This window comes from Ostrinia nubilalis, chromosome 18 (genome assembly GCF_963855985.1).
Source record: "Ostrinia nubilalis chromosome 18, ilOstNubi1.1, whole genome shotgun sequence".
Lineage (NCBI taxonomy): Eukaryota > Metazoa > Arthropoda > Insecta > Lepidoptera > Crambidae > Ostrinia > Ostrinia nubilalis.
In genome coordinates, this window is record NC_087105.1 from 855,354 (window position 1) to 879,094 (window position 23,741).

The 23,741-nt window shown below is 40.5% G+C and overlaps 2 protein-coding genes across 2 annotated transcripts in view; one reads left to right on the forward strand and one right to left on the reverse strand.

Annotated features, from left to right (window-relative positions):
- Window positions 1-23,741, forward strand: part of LOC135080467 (viral IAP-associated factor homolog) — a 189,970-nt gene that overhangs the window by 159,543 nt on the left and 6,686 nt on the right. The gene's annotated exons all lie outside the window — the stretch shown is intronic.
- Window positions 1-23,741, reverse strand: part of LOC135080470 (atlastin-like) — a 45,969-nt gene that overhangs the window by 19,450 nt on the left and 2,778 nt on the right. The window contains exons 2-7 of the mRNA XM_063975108.1: window positions 18,758-18,823; window positions 7,425-7,651; window positions 4,799-4,948; window positions 4,091-4,246; window positions 3,246-3,395; window positions 2,256-2,394 (exon numbers count right to left, since the gene is read on the reverse strand). Of these exons, the coding sequence (XP_063831178.1) occupies window positions 2,256-2,394; window positions 3,246-3,395; window positions 4,091-4,246; window positions 4,799-4,948; window positions 7,425-7,651; window positions 18,758-18,823 (888 nt within the window). The remainder of the gene's footprint in view (window positions 1-2,255; window positions 2,395-3,245; window positions 3,396-4,090; window positions 4,247-4,798; window positions 4,949-7,424; window positions 7,652-18,757; window positions 18,824-23,741) is intronic.

Consider the following 23,741-nt stretch of genomic DNA (forward strand, 5'->3'; position numbering starts at 1 on the left):
TAGAGACAAAAGCTAATGAACTGGTGAAGGTCCCGGATCTGGTGGAATCCAGTCAATCCAGATTCTGGATGCGGAAAGCGCAGGACTGAAAATGCATGAGAAAAAGATTTTCTCCAGCAGTAGACGTATTCTAGTTCAGTCTGGCCTGCCTGCGTCGCATCAGTCGAGGTGTCTGATATGCTATGCGGCTGTCGAAATGCGGGTTAAGGGAGAACGAAATGTCGGATCTATGAAACAGCTGTCGGATTCTGTCGATATACGGATGAGGGAGGGAGGAGGATCTGCGAATCGACCGTCTTAGTGTGTGGAGATAGACGAAGTGTCAACTATGTGGGGGAGGGTGGTATGCCTAGTTTGAGTAGCGGCCGTTGAAGAGTGACTGGGTAGAGGGGAAGACAACTTTAACGCGGCGTCAGCTATGATGGGAAGGCGGGGTGTCTTACCTGGAGAGGCAGCCGTCGACGTTTTGGCAGTGGGTGGGCAAAGTGGATGACCTGCGACGCCTTTATCAGTGTGGATGGTGGAAAAACGAACTGTCCTAATGAGGGCTATCGTTTTAGCGCTCACCAGTTAGCGCCACTGTAGAGTAAGGTCCTGTCACTTGCTAGTAGCGAAGACAGTGGCACCAACTGGTGAGCGCGAAAGTGGTAGGAGGACTATCGTATTTGCACTCATCAAGATGGCGCCACTGTAGAGTAAGGTTCTGTCAATCGCCAGGGGTGCCAACTGTTAAGTATAAAAACGATAGCCCTCATTGCAACACGGCCATCAAAGTGCAAATGGGGTAGGGCGACTATGAAGCGACTATCTAAGGCTAAGAACTCATGGCGCGATTTTCACCCGCGCCCGCGGCGGTTGCGGGCCCGCAGCTTCTGTAGAATGCAGATAATTATGTAAAAACTAATGCACAACTCACGTCGCGGTTTTCGCCCGCAGCGGGCGCGGTTGTAATCGGGTCCCGTCGGCGGTTTTCGCGCGAACCGCCCGATCTGTGGGCGACCATTTTGTACCAGTGACTTAGCACTCTTAGAATAACCGCGCAAATAACCGCTCCCGTGAGATTTGAAATAAAACCGCAATTCCACAACCGCCGCGGGCGCGGGTGAAAATCGCGCCGTGAGTTCTTATTCTTAGCTTAAGTCAGTGGTTCCCAAACTTATTTAGTCTACTGCCCACTTTGAGAATAAATTATTTTTTAGCGCCCCCCCATTTTTGTAGTCAAGAGTCGAGCTCAGTCGGTGTCTAAGAGTCCTCCTAGTAGATGACGCCTCCCAAGCCTCTACACAACGTCCCGATTTTTTTTCTGGGTCTCTTACCGCCCCCCTTTAAGCCTGCAGCGCCCACAAGGGGGCGTTATCGCCCACTTTGGGAAAGACTGGCTTAAGTGGTGAGGAAGAGGGGGAATGTCTACTGACCTGAGAGGCGGCCGTCGAAGTGCGGGTTGGTGGCGACCTTGAGGCCGGGGTGGGGCATGAGGAAGCACGCGATCTCCGAGAAGCAGCCGCGATGTGTCTACTGACCTGAGAGGCGGCCGTCGAAGTGCGGGTTGGTGGCGACCTTGAGGCCGGGGTGGGGCATGAGGAAGCACGCGATCTCCGAGAAGCAGCCGCGATGTGTCTACTGACCTGAGAGGCGGCCGTCGAAGTGCGGGTTGGTGGCGACCTTGAGGCCGGGGTGGGGCATGAGGAAGCACGCGATCTCCGAGAAGCAGCCGCGATGTGTCTACTGACCTGAGAGGCGGCCGTCGAAGTGCGGGTTGGTGGCGACCTTGAGGCCGGGGTGGGGCATGAGGAAGCACGCGATCTCCGAGAAGCAGCCGCGATGTGTCTACTGACCTGAGAGGCGGCCGTCGAAGTGCGGGTTGGTGGCGACCTTGAGGCCGGGGTGGGGCATGAGGAAGCACGCGATCTCCGAGAAGCAGCCGCGATGTGTCTACTGACCTGAGAGGCGGCCGTCGAAGTGCGGGTTGGTGGCGACCTTGAGGCCGGGGTGGGGCATGAGGAAGCACGCGATCTCCGAGAAGCAGCCGCGATGTGTCTACTGACCTGAGAGGCGGCCGTCGAAGTGCGGGTTGGTGGCGACCTTGAGGCCGGGGTGGGGCATGAGGAAGCACGCGATCTCCGAGAAGCAGCCGCGATGTGTCTACTGACCTGAGAGGCGGCCGTCGAAGTGCGGGTTGGTGGCGACCTTGAGGCCGGGGTGGGGCATGAGGAAGCACGCGATCTCCGAGAAGCAGCCGCGATGTGTCTACTGACCTGAGAGGCGGCCGTCGAAGTGCGGGTTGGTGGCGACCTTGAGGCCGGGGTGGGGCATGAGGAAGCACGCGATCTCCGAGAAGCACGCCGCGATGTGCTTGCGCAGCGACTGCAGCTCGGGATGCTGCTTGTCCGACACCTGGCGACACAACACAACTTTATTTATTATCCAAAAAATAAGAAAGAAAAAAATATTTATTACGATGAACATCACTTAGTTAAGGACAGAGAACGTATACAGCAAAAAAGACAGAAATAGCACATAAATATACAAGGAAATAAAAAGTGAACAGTGCTATCCTGTCGCAACAGCGATGCCCATCGCAATGGGACTCCACTCAGCACATGCCGTGGCCCACGGTGGGGAAGGCGCTGATTTTCAGTGTTTTAAATACGTTAAATAAATGTTTATATCAAAGATGTTACCTAAGGATGAAAAGAACTTTCCCCCAGGATAAGCTTGACCGTCACTATTTGAGTTTTTATTGGCGATCAAGCTGTAAATCCTGGCTACAAGAGTAGCAGCGGTGGAAACAAGAGAGACTATTTCTCAAGTCCCGATTAAGGATGATAAGAGTCATTTTGCAGAGCCTTTAATCAATAGTCAATGGAATGCGCGTGCGCATCTCTTTTACAATAGTGATTTATGGAACCGTCTGCTAAATTTTTAAGTTGACGATCTCTTCTTAAGAAGAGGACAAATTGTTATTTAAATTAAAAAATACCTGAAGAGTCTTCAAAATGTCTGCTGTTTGGTAGCTATACAAGTAGTACAAACTTTGGAACAAGATGGCGGTGTATAAAAGTCCAAGAATATTGATTTTCTAAAATGTTCTACAATGTAGAATGGCCTATCCATCTTGAGCCTCTTTATTACGAGTAGAATAAAAAACTAAAATAGTAAACTTTGGAACGAGATGGCACTGTATAAAATGACCAAGGATAGCATTTTGTCTATAACATTATTCCCCAGAATAGTTTATCACTCACCTTGAGCCTCCTCTGGAGTATTGTCTGCCCACCGACGGCGCCGTAAGGCGCCTCGTAGGGGAAACTCCAGTCGCGCACCAGAAACTGCAGCCGCTGGAACGGCGTGCGCCCGCTGTCTTCAAGCGCCAGGCGCCCGTATTCTGTGAACAGCTGGAAAACAAGAACAAACGTTATTGTTGTATACAATTTACGGGGGCTACTGTATTAATGGTGCCACCACATGCCGTATTTTTGTTCGTTTTCGATTACTTTAACAAAAAAAACCTAGATCAAAACTCAGCATTTTGAGAGCTATGATGCCACACGCTGAAAACTAACCATTTTACGCCGCAGTTTAAGTTTGACTGCGATGAGCACCTCTCTTCCACTCGATGGACTGTTGATCTAGTGGAAGGGAAGCTGGATACGGCCAGCGAAGAACTGTAGCCTTATTCATGTAACAAAACTTCAACGACAACAAAACACTGAGTTGCGATCCTATCGAATAATCGTTCTATCAAAATGACCCTTGTGAATACGGATTAAGAAATGTTTTTCAATGGGACGACTTCTGAACGTCAGCGAGATCTTGACTGCCAAAACACGTGAATTAGACCACTGGCACTGGTCGTTGTAGAAATCTTTTGGGAGCCTTTGTCCAGCAGCGGACGCTCTTTGGTTTAACGCCTATCACCTAATGATGGTGATTACACGATAAAAACATGATGCAGACCTGCAGGTGCTGCAGGTCGTCCTCCTGGATGTTCTGCGACAGGTTGTAGATCCGCAGCGAGGACAGCATGGTGGACAGCGCGCACACGTGGCCTCCTGTGGAGCGCGCACACGACAGCAAGCACGATACAGACCTGCAGGTGCTGCAGGTCGTCCTCCTGGATGTTCTGCGACAGGTTGTAGATCTGCACGGAGGACAGCATGGTGGACAGCGCGAACACAGTTGCGCAGTCGCGCACCGTGGACTCGCTGTCGAACGCGCCTTGTGTGTCCAGCAGGATTATTGCTACCTGGAACAATGCAAGAGGTTTCACAAGTATTCTTTGAAGCCTAAAGTATGCTGCAAATTGGCAAAGACACCAGATTAAACTCCTACAAAATGACCTTCATTAACTGATTGAAGTATGTTTGATTCGTAATGAATGTTTCTTTCTTTCTTGATTCCGAACTCCACTACTCACAGCAGTGTTGCCCGCAGCACTACTGGTTACCCTTATATTTTCTATATGTCGCTTCAGCAATACAGCGTCAGCACTGCTGCGTGGCAGTGTCACTCCACAATGTTTTTATATGACGACATTCAGAGCAACGCAACAATACCATGGCAAGCCGCAGAGGCAGACGGTCCGAAATGTCACTGCACTATGTATATGAGATGATATTCCGAGCAACGCAACAATGCCATGGCAACCGCCAGAGGCAGACGGTCCGAAATGAAAGATCTTGAGTTCTGAAACGTGCACGTACCTTTTCCCCTGTATCGAGCGTGGCCTTGAATACTAGAGGCAGACGGTCAGAATTGATGGATCTTACGATTTTATTTCTTCATAGCGTGCACATACCTTCTCCCCCGAGTCCAGCGTGGCCTTGAATATCTCGGACCACATGAGGATGCCGGTGGTGTCTCGCTCGGAGCCACCGCGCCAGCTGAAACCCTGCAGCGGCTCCTCGTCACCTCCCAGCCAGTCGCCGCCGCCGCCGCCCGCGCCGTACTGAAAACAAGACAACAAAAAAAAAATACATGAACCAATAAAATGTAAATATCCAGTTCAATCCAACAGGACAGCTTGGGAAATGTCGGACGAACGCTTCATTTGCCTCTGGTGGCAATGAGGGTTTTCGCGTATGAAAAATCCGCCAGATGGCAAGACGTAGACGCGAGGTCCAAATGCTGCATGATTGGTTATTTTTGACATGACATTGACAGATATATCAAAATCCACCAATCACGCAGCAGTTAGACCCCACATCCACGTCCCGCCATCTAGCGGATCTTTCATACGCGAAAACCCTCATTGGCAACACGACTTTCTAGTCTAGTTTCATTGGATACTAGATGACCTGATAATAATAGTATGCACCAAAACTGCCAGAATACAAGAGGGGTTTTTATCTGGGCTACAAAATGGCGATTCCTTTTAGACGTAATTTGTTAAGAACTATTTTTAAAAGTGAAGTGAACGTAAGTTAAATTACGCGAAAGTACAAGTACTTCTTCGCAGGAATTCTAATTTATCAATGTTATTTATGTCACTTTAGGTTTAACTTATTTCATCTTCGAGTTATTTCATTTTTAATCCGAGTTATAAATAAGGACAAGACATTGAACTTAAAAACAATACAGACGTCAGCCAATTAAAATAATTAAAGATATGATTAAAAATAACACTTTAAAAAGCAAGTTACAGATAAACTTTCAACAGTAAACATGCCTACGTCACTTCGATGTATCGTTTACGTGTGTTCAATGATGAAAACAAAAGTGTTTTCGTCTATGCAGAAAATGTGGTCTGGCCGAATTCAAGTCACAACATCAATGCTCTTTAAAATTTTGTATATTATGTATATCTCGTCTCCGTATCGTGATGATCAGGCCGAAAGTGGAAGCGAGCTTCACCCAGAATCCTCAGACCAACTGAGGAACTAGCTATCTTACCTCTCGGTCGCGATCACCCCACTCCCCCCGTCATAAGTCCAAAGGCACCCCCTGGAACCTCCCCAGGATCTTGGGGTTACATACCGATTCGAAGATTGAAAGACCCCCCCCCCCCCCACTTGCAGATGCGCCAGTGAGTACTAAACTGCGCGACTGTTGTCACCCCCTGATGCTTAGCACCCGGGGCGTTGTTTAACAATATCAATAAAGTAAGTAATTACACAACTAGGTATTGCAGTTGATTTGAAAATAATAAATTAACATTATGTTAAAATATTTATAACAAACAAAAAATCGATGAATATGAATGATTTTATATTGGCAACGACTGCTAGCACTCCGCGAGAGGCTGCCAAAACAATATCTTGTATATTGTATATCTTACATTCGGTATTTAGACCACTTCATGCAGACCCGGACCACGTAGAGTCGAAATGCTAAGTCATAACATTTAGATTGTTGCGTCATGTAGGCACGTCATTTTTTGCGAGGTATGGCGAAATATTAATTAATACCGATTTGTGCATCATCATTAGGAGTGTAGGCAAGGTTTTAGCCTCCGACACACAGACGATGCGAGGACATGTTACTGAAGCTACTTTCTAGATTTCAAGATTTGTTGCAAGTAACAAGTCAAAAAGTTGTTACAGTCCCAACGCATGCAAAATGTAAGACTTATCCATGGTCAATAGGGGAATGTTAATCAATTTAATATAGAAAAATAGAGCCCTAGATGCCATCTAATAGAGATAATTATAAGTTACTGTCCTTGATGTCCTTCTGCAGCAGTAGCTCGCTAATGGCATCCTGATCCAGCAGGAAGGTGTAACTAAGAACAGTGCTCACCTTGTGATGCATATACCGGAGGAAGAAGTCCAGCAAGAAGGACTTGCCCTTCCTGAAGACGCCGGCCACGGAGATGACAACCACATCTCTGTCCCTGATGTCTTCCTGAAGCAGCAGCTCGCTAAGGGCATCCTCATCCAGCACGAAGGTGTAACTTAGAACAGTGCTCACCTTGTGATGCATATACCGGAAGAAGAAGTCCAGCAGGAAGGACTTGCCCTTCCTGAAGGCGCCGGCCACGGATATGACAACCACATCTCGGTCTCTGATGTCTTCTTGCAGCAGCAGCTCGCTAAGGACCATCCTCATCCAGCACGAAGGTGTAACTAAGAACAGTGCTCACCTTGTGATGCATATACCGGAGGAAGAAGTCCAGCAAGAAGGACTTGCCCTTCCTGAAGGCGCCGGCCACGGATATGACAACCACATCTCGATCCCTGATGTCTTCCTGCAGCAGCAGCTCGCTAAGGGCATCCTCATCCAGCACAAAGGTGTAACTGGGAACAGTGCTCATCTTGTGATGCATATACCGGAGGAAGAAGTCCAGTAAGAAGGACTTACCCTTCCTGAAGACGCCGGTCACGGAGATGACAACCACATCTCTGTCTCTGATGTCTTCCTGCAGCAGCAGTTCGCTAAGGGCATCCTCATCCAGCACGAAGGTGGAAACTAAGAACAGTGCTCACCTTGTGATGCATATACCGGAGGAAGAAGTCCAGCAAGAAGGACTTGCCCTTCCTGAAGGCGCCGGCCACGGATATGACAACCACATCTCGGTCTCTGATGTCTTCTTGCAGCAGCAGCTCGCTAAGGGCATCCTCGTCAAGCACGAAGGTGTGGTCGGGGCCGGTATTCACGACCTGCACGCCGTGCGGGCCGGCCGGCCGCGGCGCCGGCGCTGGCTTCTCGGTCACTGTGGCGAGAGAGACCTGGGTTATAGCCTATAGGCATATTGGCAAACGACAGTAAAGAGACAAAACAAAGGGTGCATGAAATAAATCTATACTAATATTATAAAGAGGAAAGATTTGTACCTATTTTTGTATGTTTGTAATGAATACGCTCAAAAACCACAGAACGGATTTTGATGAAACTTTACAGTATTATTGTTCATAATCCAGAATAACATATAGGCTATAATTTATGACGATCTGTGACAAACGAAATTTCACGTGTGCGAAGCCGCGGGCGGAAAGCTAGTCTTAATATAAATGCGAAAGTTTTAATGTATGTTTGATGTTCAGTCACACCAGAAATTTTGCAATGACTGGATGATTCGGCACAGAAATAGACTATAGTTTGGACAAGTAGTTTCAAGGAAAAATGCACGGTAGATTTGTTTATGTTTTTCACAGAGTATCGTTTAACATGATTTTTTGCTTAGTTGTAGTTTAAGAGTCAGATAGAGACCACTCTCTGTCTGTAACTGTACTGATCAGTACTGTTGTAATATGTAATATTCAACAAGAAAAGATGCTACAATATTTATCTCGATTTGCCTTTACAAAAGAAAGTAAGTGGTGATAAATTATGTAGCCGTTCATCCAAAATCCCAGACAACCTTGGCTTGAAGGATAACTTTAGAAAGGTTTGCGAGTGGTGCAGAATCAATATCCAAAATGTTATGAATTTTTTGATAACCCTCAATAGGTATTCATTGGTAGTAAATTTACCTATATGTTAAATAGTTTAAAGGGCGTGTACCTAAGCTTGTGTTCCCTCACAAGATGTCTTTTCTTTGAGAGCTGATAGCACGTTTAAATAGGTAGGAATTTTAAGTATTTTTATATTTATTAAGCAACCTACACAATACAACTCAGCGTACACGGTTGCGTATGAATTGCAAAAGATCAATTTCGAAGGTCATGGACTCGAATGGAGTTTATTTCGATCCATCCCAGTCAATTGATTGATCAATAATGGGCGACAATCATATAGCTAACTGACTGGACGTCGATTGCCATTTATGGCAATGCTTATGTTAGAAGAAAGTTAAGAGTAGGTAGTTAGGTATAACGGTTTCACCATATAAGATTTAATAGCACTCAATATTAGAAATTAACGTAAATATTTTATTTTTCAGTTAGGTATGTTTATTTTAATAGGGCAACAAACAACAAACCAAATGAGAACCAAAACGTATTTTAATGCGCAAGATAAACAATAAACAACTTATTTTACTGGACGAGGCTATATTAAACAATAAATTCAACTAAAATAAAAATTCATAGACCTGAAATAATTGTTTATTATTGTTTAGAAGGCCGAATCGTTTTAATTGATCATTTTTACAATAGATAATTAAGTGCATGTATCAAAGTCAAAGTCAATGCAGCAACTGGTTTTCGGCGGCAAGGTAACGTCGGGTTACTTACTACAAAATGCACTAAACATCCTACCAATATTATAAATGCGAAAACATGTATGGATGTCTGGATGTTAACATGTTTGTTACTCTTTCACGCAAAATCAGAGATTTTGGTGAAACTTTACAGTATTATTGTTTATAACCCAGAATAACATAATAAGCTATAATTTACTACGATCTGTGACAAACTAAAATTTCACGCGGGTGAAGCCGCGGGCAAAAACTAGTACTTAAAAAAAGGTAACAGGATTTTCGGTGATTTTTATAACATCCTAAAATCCATTCACCAAAGATTGTGTGTAACATTACAACATACCTACACCACAAACTTACTGAATCACGGTAAAATTAATTACCAATGACCAATGCTTTGATTTTGTCATTCCTATTATGACGCCCATGAATTTGTTATATCCCAGACTATTGGACATAAGGATAACATTATGCCAAACATTTAACACATGGATCAGTTTTAGTATTGTTCACGCGCAAATCGAACCGGCAACAATTTGGCACAGATAACGTTATCGGCAAAATAAATCCAGCAGATGTGTGAGATGTTCCAACAACACCGATGCACGATGCCACCGATAACGAAAGTGGTCAGCGATCGCTGACAAACAATCGATTCGGTTACATAGCACACAATCGATACGCGCGGGCGACGCACACGAACAATAAATTAAATCTAATTTAGGTTCGGAAGTATTCAGTTGGCGAAGAACAACACAATTCCCCCCATTTTTTGTTAAAAATGAGGTAAAATTCACTACTCACTTATATACTTACGCCAAGATATAACACTCATATAACACTCAAATAGTTATAGAGGTAACAACAACAGCCTTTCGGCTAAAGCATTGTTTTGAATCTTTTAAAAATAAGGAAATCAAAATTCACCTAATGAATATGAGGGAAAAAGTTTAGCAAACTTATAATTCACTATGCATGTGCAAATCTTACAGTGTGTAGAGACTAGATTATTTGAATTGTTCTGGACGATTCATTAAGCTATTGAAGTGGAACCAGGACAATGGAATGGAACTATAAATAGCTATGTAGGTATATGCCAGACTTTAATAAATACATCCGCCAGACCACATAATCTTGGAAGCAGAAACAAATCTGGGGGCACGGCAGTGCCCCCACCAAGTCGAGCAAAAAAGCGGCACGGCCGTACCATCCTTTTCTCGAAGCAATTCAGGCCATTTTCGACTGCCTGTAACTTCGTTGTAGATAAGACTAGAAGGCTGAATTTTCATTAGCTATGCAGGCATTGTAAAGACACGGTATATTTCAAATTTCATTCAATTTGAACCAGTAGTTTAAGAATTATAACGGGTCAAAGTTACTTAATTTTGTCACTCACTGACTGACTCACCGATCATCAAAATTCTAAGGCACTTCTAGCAGACCTAGAAGCTTCAAATTTGGAATATAAGTAGTGTTTGGTGTATGAATCAAGGAAAAACTAAAATATTTGGGGGCACGGTAGTGCAACCGCCAAGTCGAGTAAAATTTTTCAATTTCGGTCCAGTTTTCTAGATACATAACTGCTGTCTACAAAATACAAAAAGAAATGAGATTTGGGGGTACGGTAGTGCAACCGCCAAGTCGAGTAAAATTTTTCAATTTCGGTCCAGTTTTCTAGATACATAACTGCTGTCTACAAAATACAAAAAGAAATGAGATCCCATCAAAAACAATACTTGTCAAAAAAACCAAGTCTCGCAACTCAGTTGTTCTACGGTAAAAAGTTGTGAGATCCATGTAATACCAAGTCCAGGCCAGGAAATCTTTAACGTTTTACATAAATATATTGACTTGGCCATCGCATGAAAACACGTGTAAATTAAATTATTTAGTGCGATGGCCAAGTCAATAATTTATGTAAAACGTTAAAGATTTCCTGGCCTGGACTTGGTATTACATGGATCTCACAACTTTTTACCGTAGAACAACTGAGTTGCGAGACTTGGTTTTTTTGACAAGTATTGTTTTTGATGGGATATAGATGTCTAGTACCCATAGTACAAGCTTTGCTTAGTTTGGGACTAGAAGCGTAGTGTAAAATGTCCCAAAGAAATTTATTTATTTATATTACGAGTACGAAGTCGCGGGCGCGGGCGGCCGCTATCAACGCACAGCCCAAACCACTGGGCGGATCGGGCTGAAATTTGGCATGCAGGTAGATGTTATGACGTAGGCAACCGTTAAGTAAGGATTTTACGAAACTCCGCCCCTAAGGGGGTAAAACGGGATCCACGCGTACGAAGTCGCGGGCGACCGCTAGTTTATATTATGTGTATTACCTATGATTGTGCGTACTGAAAAGGTATTTTTTCAAATAAACTAAGTACGTTTCCAGCAATTTGATTTATGAACAACTTTTTTTTAGATCTGGTGAAGATCACAGATAAAATATCTGTGCCAAAGAGGGTAAAGAATATTTTGAGTGCTATCTTCCCATCAAAACTTAATAGAACTTTAGAAAATTCAGGGATTTCCAAGCATTTGGTATGGAAAGAAAAAGGTTTGTATCTAATCAAACGTACGTACGCTGTTGATGACATTATGCACTAAACTAGCAAATCTCTTATTAAAATCTCAAACGGAAGCTGTTTTTGTCTTAGCTGATAACATCAGTGTCGTGGGAACATGGGAGCCATGTAATCGCGACAATGATGTGCGAATCGCATCACGCCTGGCCAAGCCACTGGCCGCTTCCCACAGTTATACATTTCACATAACACCCATGGGATTAGCTGATAATCTAGGGTTGCGATAACTTATATCCTAGATCATAAAAATATAAAACTATGATATGATAAAAACTCTGCGCGGGAATAACATCTAAAGGAGGTTTTTAAAGGAGGTGATTGTGTGTTTCACCATTTGTATTCCGGGATTTAATTTGTATGAAACTAACTGATTAAAGAAGACATTTTATTGCCTTACGAAGATATTAAATGAACTCGTTAACACTAAAGAAAGTACTTATCTTGTGTGTCTAATATAACGACTTTCTAAAATGTTGATGACATGATTTGCAACTTCACAACAAGTGATCTCACACGCGTTTAAGTTTATTTATTTAAAAAATACCAACGCAATCTTTCGAAAACCTGTCAGTCCCAGTGAAAACCAGTCGCGTGGCAGCCCTGAGTGAAAGTACACCACAATATGGATGAGTACAGTAGGTTAACAAGGACACAGCCATAAGCAATGCACGTTGCGGCTCTCGCCCATAGTTAAATGGAATGAAATTTTCTTAATTTTATGGTGATCGAATAAGGCTTATTGTGGTTAGGTTTATAAATTTACAACATAGCGATCAGCTAGTCCAGTTTAGCACTCAGCCAGCAGTAAGGTGGGCTTGTACTACAGTCGCAAGTCTGCGTTAAGATTTTGCTGGCTGATTACGTCAAGCGTTTATAGCATTTTTACCAGAAAATAATAGAAAAAGGAAAGGGTCACTTTTAGATTTCACGCATTTATCAAGGAACGATGCTACTGCATCAATCTACATTATGGACATAATGCTAACTGAATTTCGTACATGACCTTCGGGGTGATCGGGGCCGGAGAACGAATCTTGTTATGATGTTATGTACTCTTGCGAACATGTTGGGTGAAGGCGAAATTGCCCATTATGTTAAGACAATCGCCATGTTATGCAACAATAACATAAGAGTAAGTTAGTAAACTTTATTTAACTAAACTGTTTGGGCTTTGCCGGAAAGCTAGTTGGCAGATTTAAATAGATTTGATAAATAACTTAGGGAAGTAATGAAGCAATCACGAAATCGATTCTATTTAGAGGATGTCATTTGCTAGAGCCAATGGTATTGCCATTGGCTCATAGTGTAATTTCAGACGCTTAAGGCTGCTCAAAAGCCTGTTGTTATTATTACATCTTCCCACTCAATCGCAGAAATAAAATTGCGTCTATTAAATTATTATTTTTTGCATCCATTATACGTACAGTTTATTTTTTGATTCATGTTTAAACGGTCCACATGTGACGTTGGCGTGGTATGGCAAATGTTGGTGGTATGTTATTACTTTAGTAACTACATATTTAGTGCAGTATAAATAGAGGAACTAATCAATCTGGCTTTCTTTCCTCGGATTTTCAATCATCATCACGTGGCGTGCATGACTTTTAATGCGTGTAAAGTCTGCCGCAAGTGTACCGCATAATTATTTGAATGGATTGATGATTATTATTTAATAGGTTTATGGAATTAAAATATTGGTTTTAGAATGAAGTAGAGTTGCAAGGTGATCGGGACATGTCAAGATTCTCTCTATTTTTTGTATGTCCTCTTGACTCCCGATAAAGTACAAAATCTCCCGAAAAACAACTTTATTTTACTACAAAATTTAGCCGATCCCTATGCCAAATTCTGCCAAAATTAATCAACACTGGTCAGTGACACATTAATAAGTTAAAACAAAAAAAAAACCTGCTAATCGCTAATCTATCTCTACCAAAGATCACCAAAATTGGTCAGCGGTTTACAACAAACGTAGTAAACAGGCACATTCGCATTTATACTATTAGCTTTCTCTAGCTAAGTAAAAGTAATTACAAAATCGTCAATTTAATACAATCGTAAATAACGACACAATCCGAGTGTCAGGACCGACAGGTATAACCTGTTCGCCTGGGTAAATGACCCACTAATTGCCAGTCTGCCCGCTAGATATAAATTTCTTAAGCATCTTAGATATCTTCTTAACTATTAAGATTAAACTGGGAGTTTAGAATCTTAAGAGAACTGAGCCACATGCAATAAAGTAGAGGAATTTGAAACATTTTTGTTTAAAGAGTAAGTTTGTATCAGCTGGAAAACTTAAGAAATAATCCAAATTGGCCTTGTAATATATTTTTTTATTGAGATAGTGTTTTATCTGTCGTTTACATGAGAAAATACGATAGTTAGATAAACAGAGCTAAGCCTGAACGATTCCGGCTGTGATCTTTAGTTTAGTAATTGAAAAACATATTATAGCCTGACCAGGAACATAAAAACCCTGGCATAGAGGCGCTTCAATTGCATTTGATAGTGCAACACTGAGTACAGTCGTACATGTGTTAAATTAATAGGCTAAATTTATGTATCAGGATTCAGGATTACGGGCTAATTTGATATTTTCATAAATGAACGAAAAATATTATTAAAGGTAACCTGGTTTAAATAAATTAAATGAAACCATCAATCGAGCTAGTAGGATTTATTTTATTATTCGTCAATAATCAAATTCAGAACTTGAATATTCAACTGCAATGTCTGCTCAGGAACGCTTCAAACTCGGTACTTCTTTCCCAATTCCATAAAATTCATAAAACCCAACTACGACAAAAAACGACGCTGAAAAAGTATAAAACAAGATTTTCAGAATACTGAACTGAACAAAGTTTCCAATGTAGTTGCATAGTAATTTTAATGTTTGGAAAACCGCAGTCACACGTTGTCAAAGTGCTACGGTAGGTAGGTATATGTAACGTGTGACTACGCCTTTCCAAACATGAAAATTACTATGCAACTACATTGGCAACTTTGTTCAGTTCAGTATTCTGAAAATCTTGTTTTATACTTTTTCAGCGTCGTTTTTTGTCGTAGTTGGGTTTTAGTTTTTTTACTTTTTATTATTTGTACTATTTTGGTGTTAAAGTGTATTTGTGGCGCATAATATTAACAAAAGTTAAATTGATGAACTAATAAGTAAAAGAAACTATGAACGAAAAGATGTGAATTATATGCAATCAGCCCATGAATACAGGTAAAGTCACAAGCAAATGCTAGTAATATATATGTATTCGAAATGTACAAGTAAAGCGCTTTCAAATGATACCAAACACGGCATATTTATCTTAACTTTATTTTTTTACTCTGTATGTTTTGTCCGCTAGAGGGCGCCACATTAGATTTTGTGAAACCCTATATAGCCTATAACCAGCGGACAATTAAGACGCTTCTAATGATATGTCGTTTTTCGAATTCTGATAAGTAGTTTAGAAGTTACGAGGGAACACATGAACATACATACATACATACATACATAGCCTGTCAAAATCATAACCCTCCTTTTGCTTTGCCGTAGTCGGGTAAAAACTTAGAAAGTAACAAAAAACTTTAAAATGGGTAGTTGAAACAGACTACAGCTAATTTTCATAGTGGACTGTACTATACGATAAACATGTCAGTCAATTTGACAACCTTTGTCGGAAACATTATTCAATGAAAATATTGTCCGAACCCTTAGTATTTCTCTTCGATAAATACATTAACACACCGTGAACCACTTTTCTTTCACGACTATAAAAATATTTTAGCAATTTAATTCACAAAATCAATTGCACACATTTAAAATAAAGTTTGTTTACACTTTGACAACAATAGACTGACATGCAAGGTGACATGTCAATGAAGTTTTCAGTTACTGTTGCCATTAAAAGAAATTAGTACCATTAGTTTTCCGCAACATGGCGAGGGTTTTTATGTTCCTGGTCAGGCTATACTAAAAAATACTTAAAGTTACTAAAATAACTTTTGACGAAACTGAAACCGAGCAACTCGTGGGAGTTAAGAGGTCTGATCGTCACATTCCATCAGGTGATTGAGATACAGGCCAAGAGCTTCCTCGTTGTGGATAAAAACAAAACATAAGCATCGATGGAATTTGGAATGAAATATGGAATGCTAACAAACAAGCACATCGCAAATATGTAATCGTACCTATTTGTTGATCGATCGATAAGATGAATTCAGTCAGTCAGTAATCGCATTTGTTTATTTTCAGTCACGAAACAAAGTTCAAGAGGTGGACTTTAAAGTTATGAGTATTCACAATAACTTTTTTATCTTTCCAAAAGTTATATCCAACTTTCAGAACTTCATGCAAATATTATACATTGATTAACGGAAAGTAACTACGACATCAAGCTTTACACAGACCGTCTTATGTAACGTAAGGTGCAAGAAAAAAGTATAGTAATATGCTGTACTGACTGTACGTTTGATCTCTAACTAAACTCTGTTTTTGCGTCAATTCAAGGTACAATCATTGACGTATCATACGCGTGTTTTATTGTTAACAAAAAGGATATACGTTATACAACAATCCAGAACCAGTTGGTCCAGTTCGTGCATTTGAAGACCGCCTAGTTACGCGGCCAGTTTTCAAGGACTATAATTATGTGTTTACGTTACAAATACATAATAACTGTTTACTATTTCTCAACCGCAGAGAACACCGCGCGTTATGAAGTAGGAAATACTTGGTTAACTCTTATAAGTGAGCTGTGCATAAGAAAATAACAAGCGAGATGATTATTTGAGATGATTGCCTCCAGAATTACGAAGTCATCTTCCTAAGACAATAAGTGTAAGTGTCTAATAGTAGTACACTTGATTTCAGAGTTGCACTTGCAAGCAAAACCGTACAAATGGAAAGCTAAAATCTATAGTCACTATAGTGGATAGTGGACGAACACAGTAAATGCGCGACATTCTGACGTAACAAAATGACGTAAAAAAATTTAGTCTACGAGTTCCACGATTGCACAAGTGCCCTGGAAAGGGCCTAAGTACTAAATAAAATACTTGAATTTATTCTCGTTTTTATCTTCATGAAAAACACAACAAAACCCATCTTTCCAGGCGATCGCATGCGTCCACGCGCGGAAGTTGTAGCCATATCCTGCTGCGCCTGCGCCGGAACAATTGCAGCAACAATCAGTTTCAGAGGTCTGCGGAAGTATCTAGCTGCTTATTTTAGGAAGGTCATGCATGATCGTTCATGGAACACCTCGGTTTTTTATAAAGACAAGAAATATGTCTTGTACCGTTTAAATCAGCGACCTCTTGAAACAATTTATCTCAATTTTATGATACTTAAAAAGGATGTCTGTTTTATGTTTGTCTAATATGTACAGTCAGAGTTTAAACCCACCTAACAGCACCCAGAGGTTAAAAAGTTAACAAATTTAACAAAACAACGTTATTCCCTGTAACGAATATGTGTTGCGAACTTTTTGGCTACTTTGGGTGTCACGAACTAATTTGACACTGACAGTTCAGTCCACAATACATCTGACTATACACTACTATTACAAAAATTGCATCTAGGTATTACAACTGAACAAGATACCACAATGTATAGCTGGATGTGCAGTTGCATATAACAAGGTCAAGCGCAGCCAGAGTGAGGAAAGAATGAACGCTTTTAACTGTTGTTGCAGAAATATTATTTAACGAAATAATTCACGCCACTTGATTTCAGCGCGGCATGCAATCTTCAGGAGTTCATAACAACCCTCAGTTGAAAACTCATAAAAACTATTTTTATTTTTGTAAGTAGGCTTTTAAACGCACTTTTACACGTACCAATATTAACCCTACCACTGCTTCGGGACAACAAATGGGACAGTGCTGAGACGAAGCAGCGCAAGAAACTCAGTCACTATTGTAAAACATACCTTTCACGCTTATTGGCGTTGGACACAATGCCATCTTTATCGATGAAGGAGTTGATGCAAAACCAAAAAGAATAAAAATACCTACAGCTACAACATACAAAGACAATACAAAAACAACACACAACAATGACGATGTAATGATAGAAGTGGCGTTATGAATGAATATTATCAATGGCCTTCATGAATATTGAAAATTAGAAACACTGACGACGAAGAGGAAGGACGATGCCATTGTTGCACATCATAAAACGTTATTGCAACTTTACTGCGTACTTTTTAGATGATTTTATAGAGAATACTTACAATGACATAAAAGTTTAATGTGCTAATCTAAATATTGATAACAATGTGTAAACAGCAAAAGAAATTCAGACTGCAAATGTACTTTTCCAATGATGATTATATGAAACAAATATGGATAAAACTTGGAAATCTTCGAAACAGAGATTTTCAACACAATAAACAATGGGGTAAACCTAATCTAACCACTCAGTGACGTATATTTACAGAAGGAGATAGTATCTTCAAGTCTACTAAAACAACACGGAATTTGTACAATGTATTTGCTATTTTCAAGGTACTATTCAAAGTTTCAGCAACAGTGAACATTCTGAATGCGTTCTTAACTATTCAAAAGGCATGTCGACTTTTTTCAATCCGCAGATTAAGAAAAAGACAGCAATACTTTCGAAGAATCAAGCGATGTAACTAGAAACCACGTTCCAAAAAGTAGGATCGCAGTCCACTGCAACTGTTGGAATGGAAACAGACGTATGCATACACAAGTAACACGACAACGTTTGTACAAGAGAAAAGAAGCTACTTCCTTTTCGCTTCAGTGGAGAGCAAGCATTACGAGAATCATTCACATAGACATGTTAATCAGCAGTACAGAACGTGGCTAGACTATAGTCTGGTCCGGGACCACGTAGAATTTTGTCCAATGACCCCAAGCTACCCATCCTTATCGCTCGCGCATAATTATGTTGCTGTCGCGCTCGCCCACTCACTGCGGGCGCCCCTCGCACAGTCGTGACAGCAATATAATTACGCGCGAGCGAAAAGGATGGGTAGCTTGGGGTCATTGGACAAAATTCTACGTGCTCCCGGACCAGACTATAGAGAGTGCAAGAGCTAATAGACTCACACAACACGGCACTTACACGGCTCCTCGACCTCTAAGTTGCCGTGCCTCAGCTTCAGGCTCAGTCTACCGACTACTTCGTGGCCTGTGGAACACAAGTTTTATCTCATTTTAAAGACAGACATACAAAACCGACTGATTTATTTCTGATGGACATTCTGTTCACATCACGTCACCAGTCTCGGACATGCCGATGATTTTACACAGAAATCTTTCGTTTGCAAAAAAAGAGAAGTTACTGTTATTACATTTAAAAGATAAATTCTAGTATTAACAAAATTATGGAGACATGATATCTGATGGCTACCACCCACAAGATAGGGTACAACAGCACAAGAAAGCTCGAATATCAGCTTTATTGAAAATTATGCTAAGGTGTCACGAATGCGGATGGTGCTGCCAGTGATCGCAATAATTCTTTCCGATATGAACTTCAAGAATACTCTAAGTAGATCTGATATCCAGTCATCCGATATCCTGATAGTATAGCAATAGGTAGAGTTCAGCTACATTTACAAATACAGGTGCAGAACCACAAAGAGTGATAAGAAAGTAAACACTAAGTAATAGATAATTGCAAATCGTCTTAATAAACAAAAACACAATTAATATGCTGATAAGAATTGGCTACAATAATATTGATGAAAACATTTCTGAATGTCAGACAATAATTGGACGGATTCTTTTGGCATCCGTAGTCGTAGTCATTGTACATACGTTTGACCTCCCATTTGAGGCCTATGCCCTAATTGATGTATTGTGTGCTGCAATAGTAAACTGATTGATCAATTTGGACCGATTGCACTTTATCCAATTCTATCGAAAACCACAAATCTTTTACTTTTTTTAATGGAATTTGTCATATGCATTGGAAAAACCTAAAAAGAAATACTGAAAATTAAGGCCCATTATGATTACGAAATAAGACCTAGTTTCAATTCCAATAACTAGATGAATTACAGATTTAAATCCATTCTTATCTATTGATCAAACTAAAAAGACAAAGGCCAAAGATCTAGGTTGGAATCCATGTTATGCGGAAATAAGGAATCAAGGCCAATCACACCTCATGGTTTGGCTTGGGCGTTAACAAGGTTTCATATTAGCAATACCGTAGAACTTGCCAAGGAGATGTAACGGAAGTTCAAGACAGTACCGTCTGGAATCATAATCTTCCATGATCAATTATGTTCCTAATATCATTGGCAATAATGCCGCGAATGATAAAATTGGCAAACACCTTGAGAAAACATCTAGGTTTGGGCACATTGGGAATGGAAGCAGAAGCTGTGGCGCTTGAATTCAGCAGATAGGTAAAAGGCCGATTAGATTGATTTTCGAATTATACGAATATGATTCATGTGACAATATTGACAAGTCCGATATCGCGTTGCATGAGACACGCAGTCAGCGTGACAGCACCTGGCGGAGCACCAACAATTAGGTAATGTCAATAACCTAGAACTGGCCGCTTGCCAATTTGTGGGCGTTCATAGAAAATATTTATTTCCGATTTATTTGCATACCGGTGCAGCAAGTCTGCCTAGGGGCTATTGTTGGAACCAGGTAAGAATCGGATTAGAAAGCTCATGATTACTTGTAGTATATTTTAATGCTTCTGCTATGACGCTTTTATCTTAACTTCCTGAAACTGTTTATTTGCTGGAAAAGTAATTTTTGTCACTTTGGGGATGCAAAGATCCCACCGCCGCTCGACTATTGTGGTGAGACCACTCGTAACACAAGCTCATTTAGCTTAACACGAGGGGCTAACGGGACTATCAGTAATTTGGGCAATACAAATTGCTAATAATTTTAAAAAATATTTTACAAAAAATTTTTGGGACTCATTTGACGTGGTGATAACTTAACTTAGCGACACTTAACACCAATGCTAACAGTTTAAGAAGCAAGGCATTAATTAGTATCAATTAAATTGCATCAAGATTTGCCTAAAGATGTTGATTGATAAGATTTAGCGAACATTGTTCATGTTTGCCAGGTAATGAGATCACCTTTGCGGTGAGCATCACCCGATGTGCCTATTTGAAGAAGGCCAAACAACTCGTGACGTAAATTGAAAAACTTTTACCCGCAACACGAGCAGCCACTACGCCCACCGACTCTTTTGCATGGGAGACTCAACGTTTCTACTTTTTAACGTTTTATAGCATTTGCCACCGCGCCTAGGCTATCATCACGCTAGGTCCGTTGTTATCGCTTTGTATCCAGCCAGATTTATTGGGTCAGTCCATGTCATACACTCATAGATCGCCGTCAGCTGCGTCGCTGGCACGTAATACAGGCACGTCACGCGAGTGACACACATCTCTCTCGCTAATATTCTTGTCGAACATTCGCACTAAGCTCACGTGCGATGGGATATAAAACCCGAAGTATATGGCATACATTACACATTACACAGAGCAGCGGATGTTTAGGCATGCACGCGTCACTTTGCGAATGATAATGCACGCTAATCGTTGATTTAAAACAGGGAAAGGCTTTCTGAATCGTTGATGTTGCTACTCTGGCTGGATATACGAGTAGAAGAATCAACTTTCAAGAAAGTTTTCTTTTTGACCCAATGAATCTTCTAGGTTCTAAATCTTAGCAAGTATGAAACAAAAACCTTTGCCTTTGAACGTGCTGTATGAAATTGTTATGACTGTCGACTTACGACATTCTTTCTAGGCTTGGTAGATTCTGCAATTCTAGTAATTTATCTAGCACGTTTCCATCCATTGCTCCTAATGCATATTTAACTTCCATCGGGCCTACAAGGCCGGCAGCCCGAGCATTCCGAGCGCCGACACTCGGTAAGGAATGGGCCATACTACCTGGCTAAGGCAAGGTCGACTGGTAGAGCTTTTTGTGGGCTGTTGAAATCCGGATGAAGATTTTGATCTAGGTATTCAGTATTAGTTAGGTTCTCATTATTGGTATGCTTCTCATTAAACGTTCTAGTATTTGAACTGGCAGATATCTGATGCCAAGGATAGATGATGTATAAGATACATTTCTAGTTTCCTATTTATTGTCTGCCCAAGATCTAAGGCATATTGTGGGATAGCCTTATCATTATTGCTTTCCCTTCAATTCCGATGTAATTAATATCAAATTATTCATGAAAATAAGTCATTCCAATGTAATCCTTCGTAAGTCTTTATTTCTCACGCCAAAGTTTTTCCGATTACGTATTCCATCCTTTGGCAACGATTCGGCTCTCCCGGTGGAATAATAATACAGAAACACATTAATCATCTATACCAAAATACTCGAATCAATCTGAACATAACTCAAGGATTGGTTTCACGCGTTCAACGCATTTGCGTTCTGGCATCGAATCAAAAGCACGAGAATGTTTGAGTGAGATAATAAAAGATTTTATATGAAAGGTTCGGTTTGGCTAATTTGTGTAAGTACGAGAGAAACGTACTGCCAAACCAACACGATCAGCCTGTTTGCGATGGCGACGGCGATCAATGCATTTTAGTCTGATCGCCATCGCCATGATGGGTATTAAATGAATTAACAAGGAACACGTTCATTTTACAACTAAAAGACTTAGCGATTTTATCCACTGCACTTTGAACGTGTATGGTGTGAACGTTGTATGGTTTCCTAAAATGGGTCAAAGATTTGGATAGCGCCATTTTCTTGCCGGTTATCGGATTATAAGTTCAAAGCTGCTTAAAACGGTTATACTTACTAATAAATTCTGAAGAATTCTAGTTTTTGAACTTTTTGATACGTATTTTAAGTCAAAAGGCATCTGTCTGTGTAATAATAAAACGATAAAAGGGTTAATTCTACTTTATCTTACAGAAAATACTATACAACTTATACTATATTAAAAAAATAAAAACTACATATAACTAATATTAATCAAATGGCATACTACTTCCGCGTATTTAGGAAATACCGGACTAATTCTTCCGTGACAAAAGTTAATAAATCAGCGTATATCGCTATGATAAGACGTTTGACTTTTCGGCAATCGTTATCAATCAACTTTTGTGATCAACGGATCAAAAAGCAAGTAGGACTCTCTTTTTGCGAGTCATCGAATACTAATACGTATTTTCAAATGACACAAACATCTAAAAATGGTGCCTACATGGGTATTGGTAAGTTTCTACTGCGTGCGTCCGGGAAATGAAAGCAAATAGGCCTATGATTTCAATAGCTAGTGTACACACACACACGAACTACTTAGTCGATGCTAAATGGTCTCTAATGGCGTAATGAGTTTGAAGACTTGTCGCAGACCGCAAGGTTTGTAAATACAATACAAAGAAAACTTAAAACGTAAAAAGGTAATGAATAAGTATGATTGTGTTAATTCCCGTTTTCATTAGGGTAACAAAGATATAGGACGACGGAAAATAAAGGAAAACACTGACCCTTTATGCAGTTTTAACAAGTGTGATTTTCCAATAATAAGCATCTTCTGATGCTGTCAACAGCACGTTAAGGTCATGCGAGGATTAATTAAAACCATACAGGCAGATAATGAGGAAAATAAATTATAAAACCTTTTTAAACATATGGCTGGAGATGCTAAAAGGTCAACCAACTTGCAGGGTCAAAGATATTTTCGGAATATGCCCTACGTAAATGTTAAGTATACATAAAGGTGAAAATTATGCTCAGCGTGGGTGAAATGGCGTAGGTCATGCCAAACTTTAACTGTGAGTACTGAGATGAGAGATGTAGATAACCAAAATCGATACAAATGGATGAGCAGAACTTTTTCAAAATTAAAAACATATAAATCAACAGATAATGCAACCTGCTTACGTAAATAGTGAAAACAGTATCCCACTAAGTTACAATTACCTATCTTGCTCACATAATGTAAACCAGCTGATAGACAATGCAATGGTTTAACAGATAACATTATGAAATAAAATTCAGTCAGAATTCAGAAATATTCTTCACCATCTTATCTGTAAAACAATAATTTGCAAACTTACAATGAAGAAATTGAATTTAAAAAC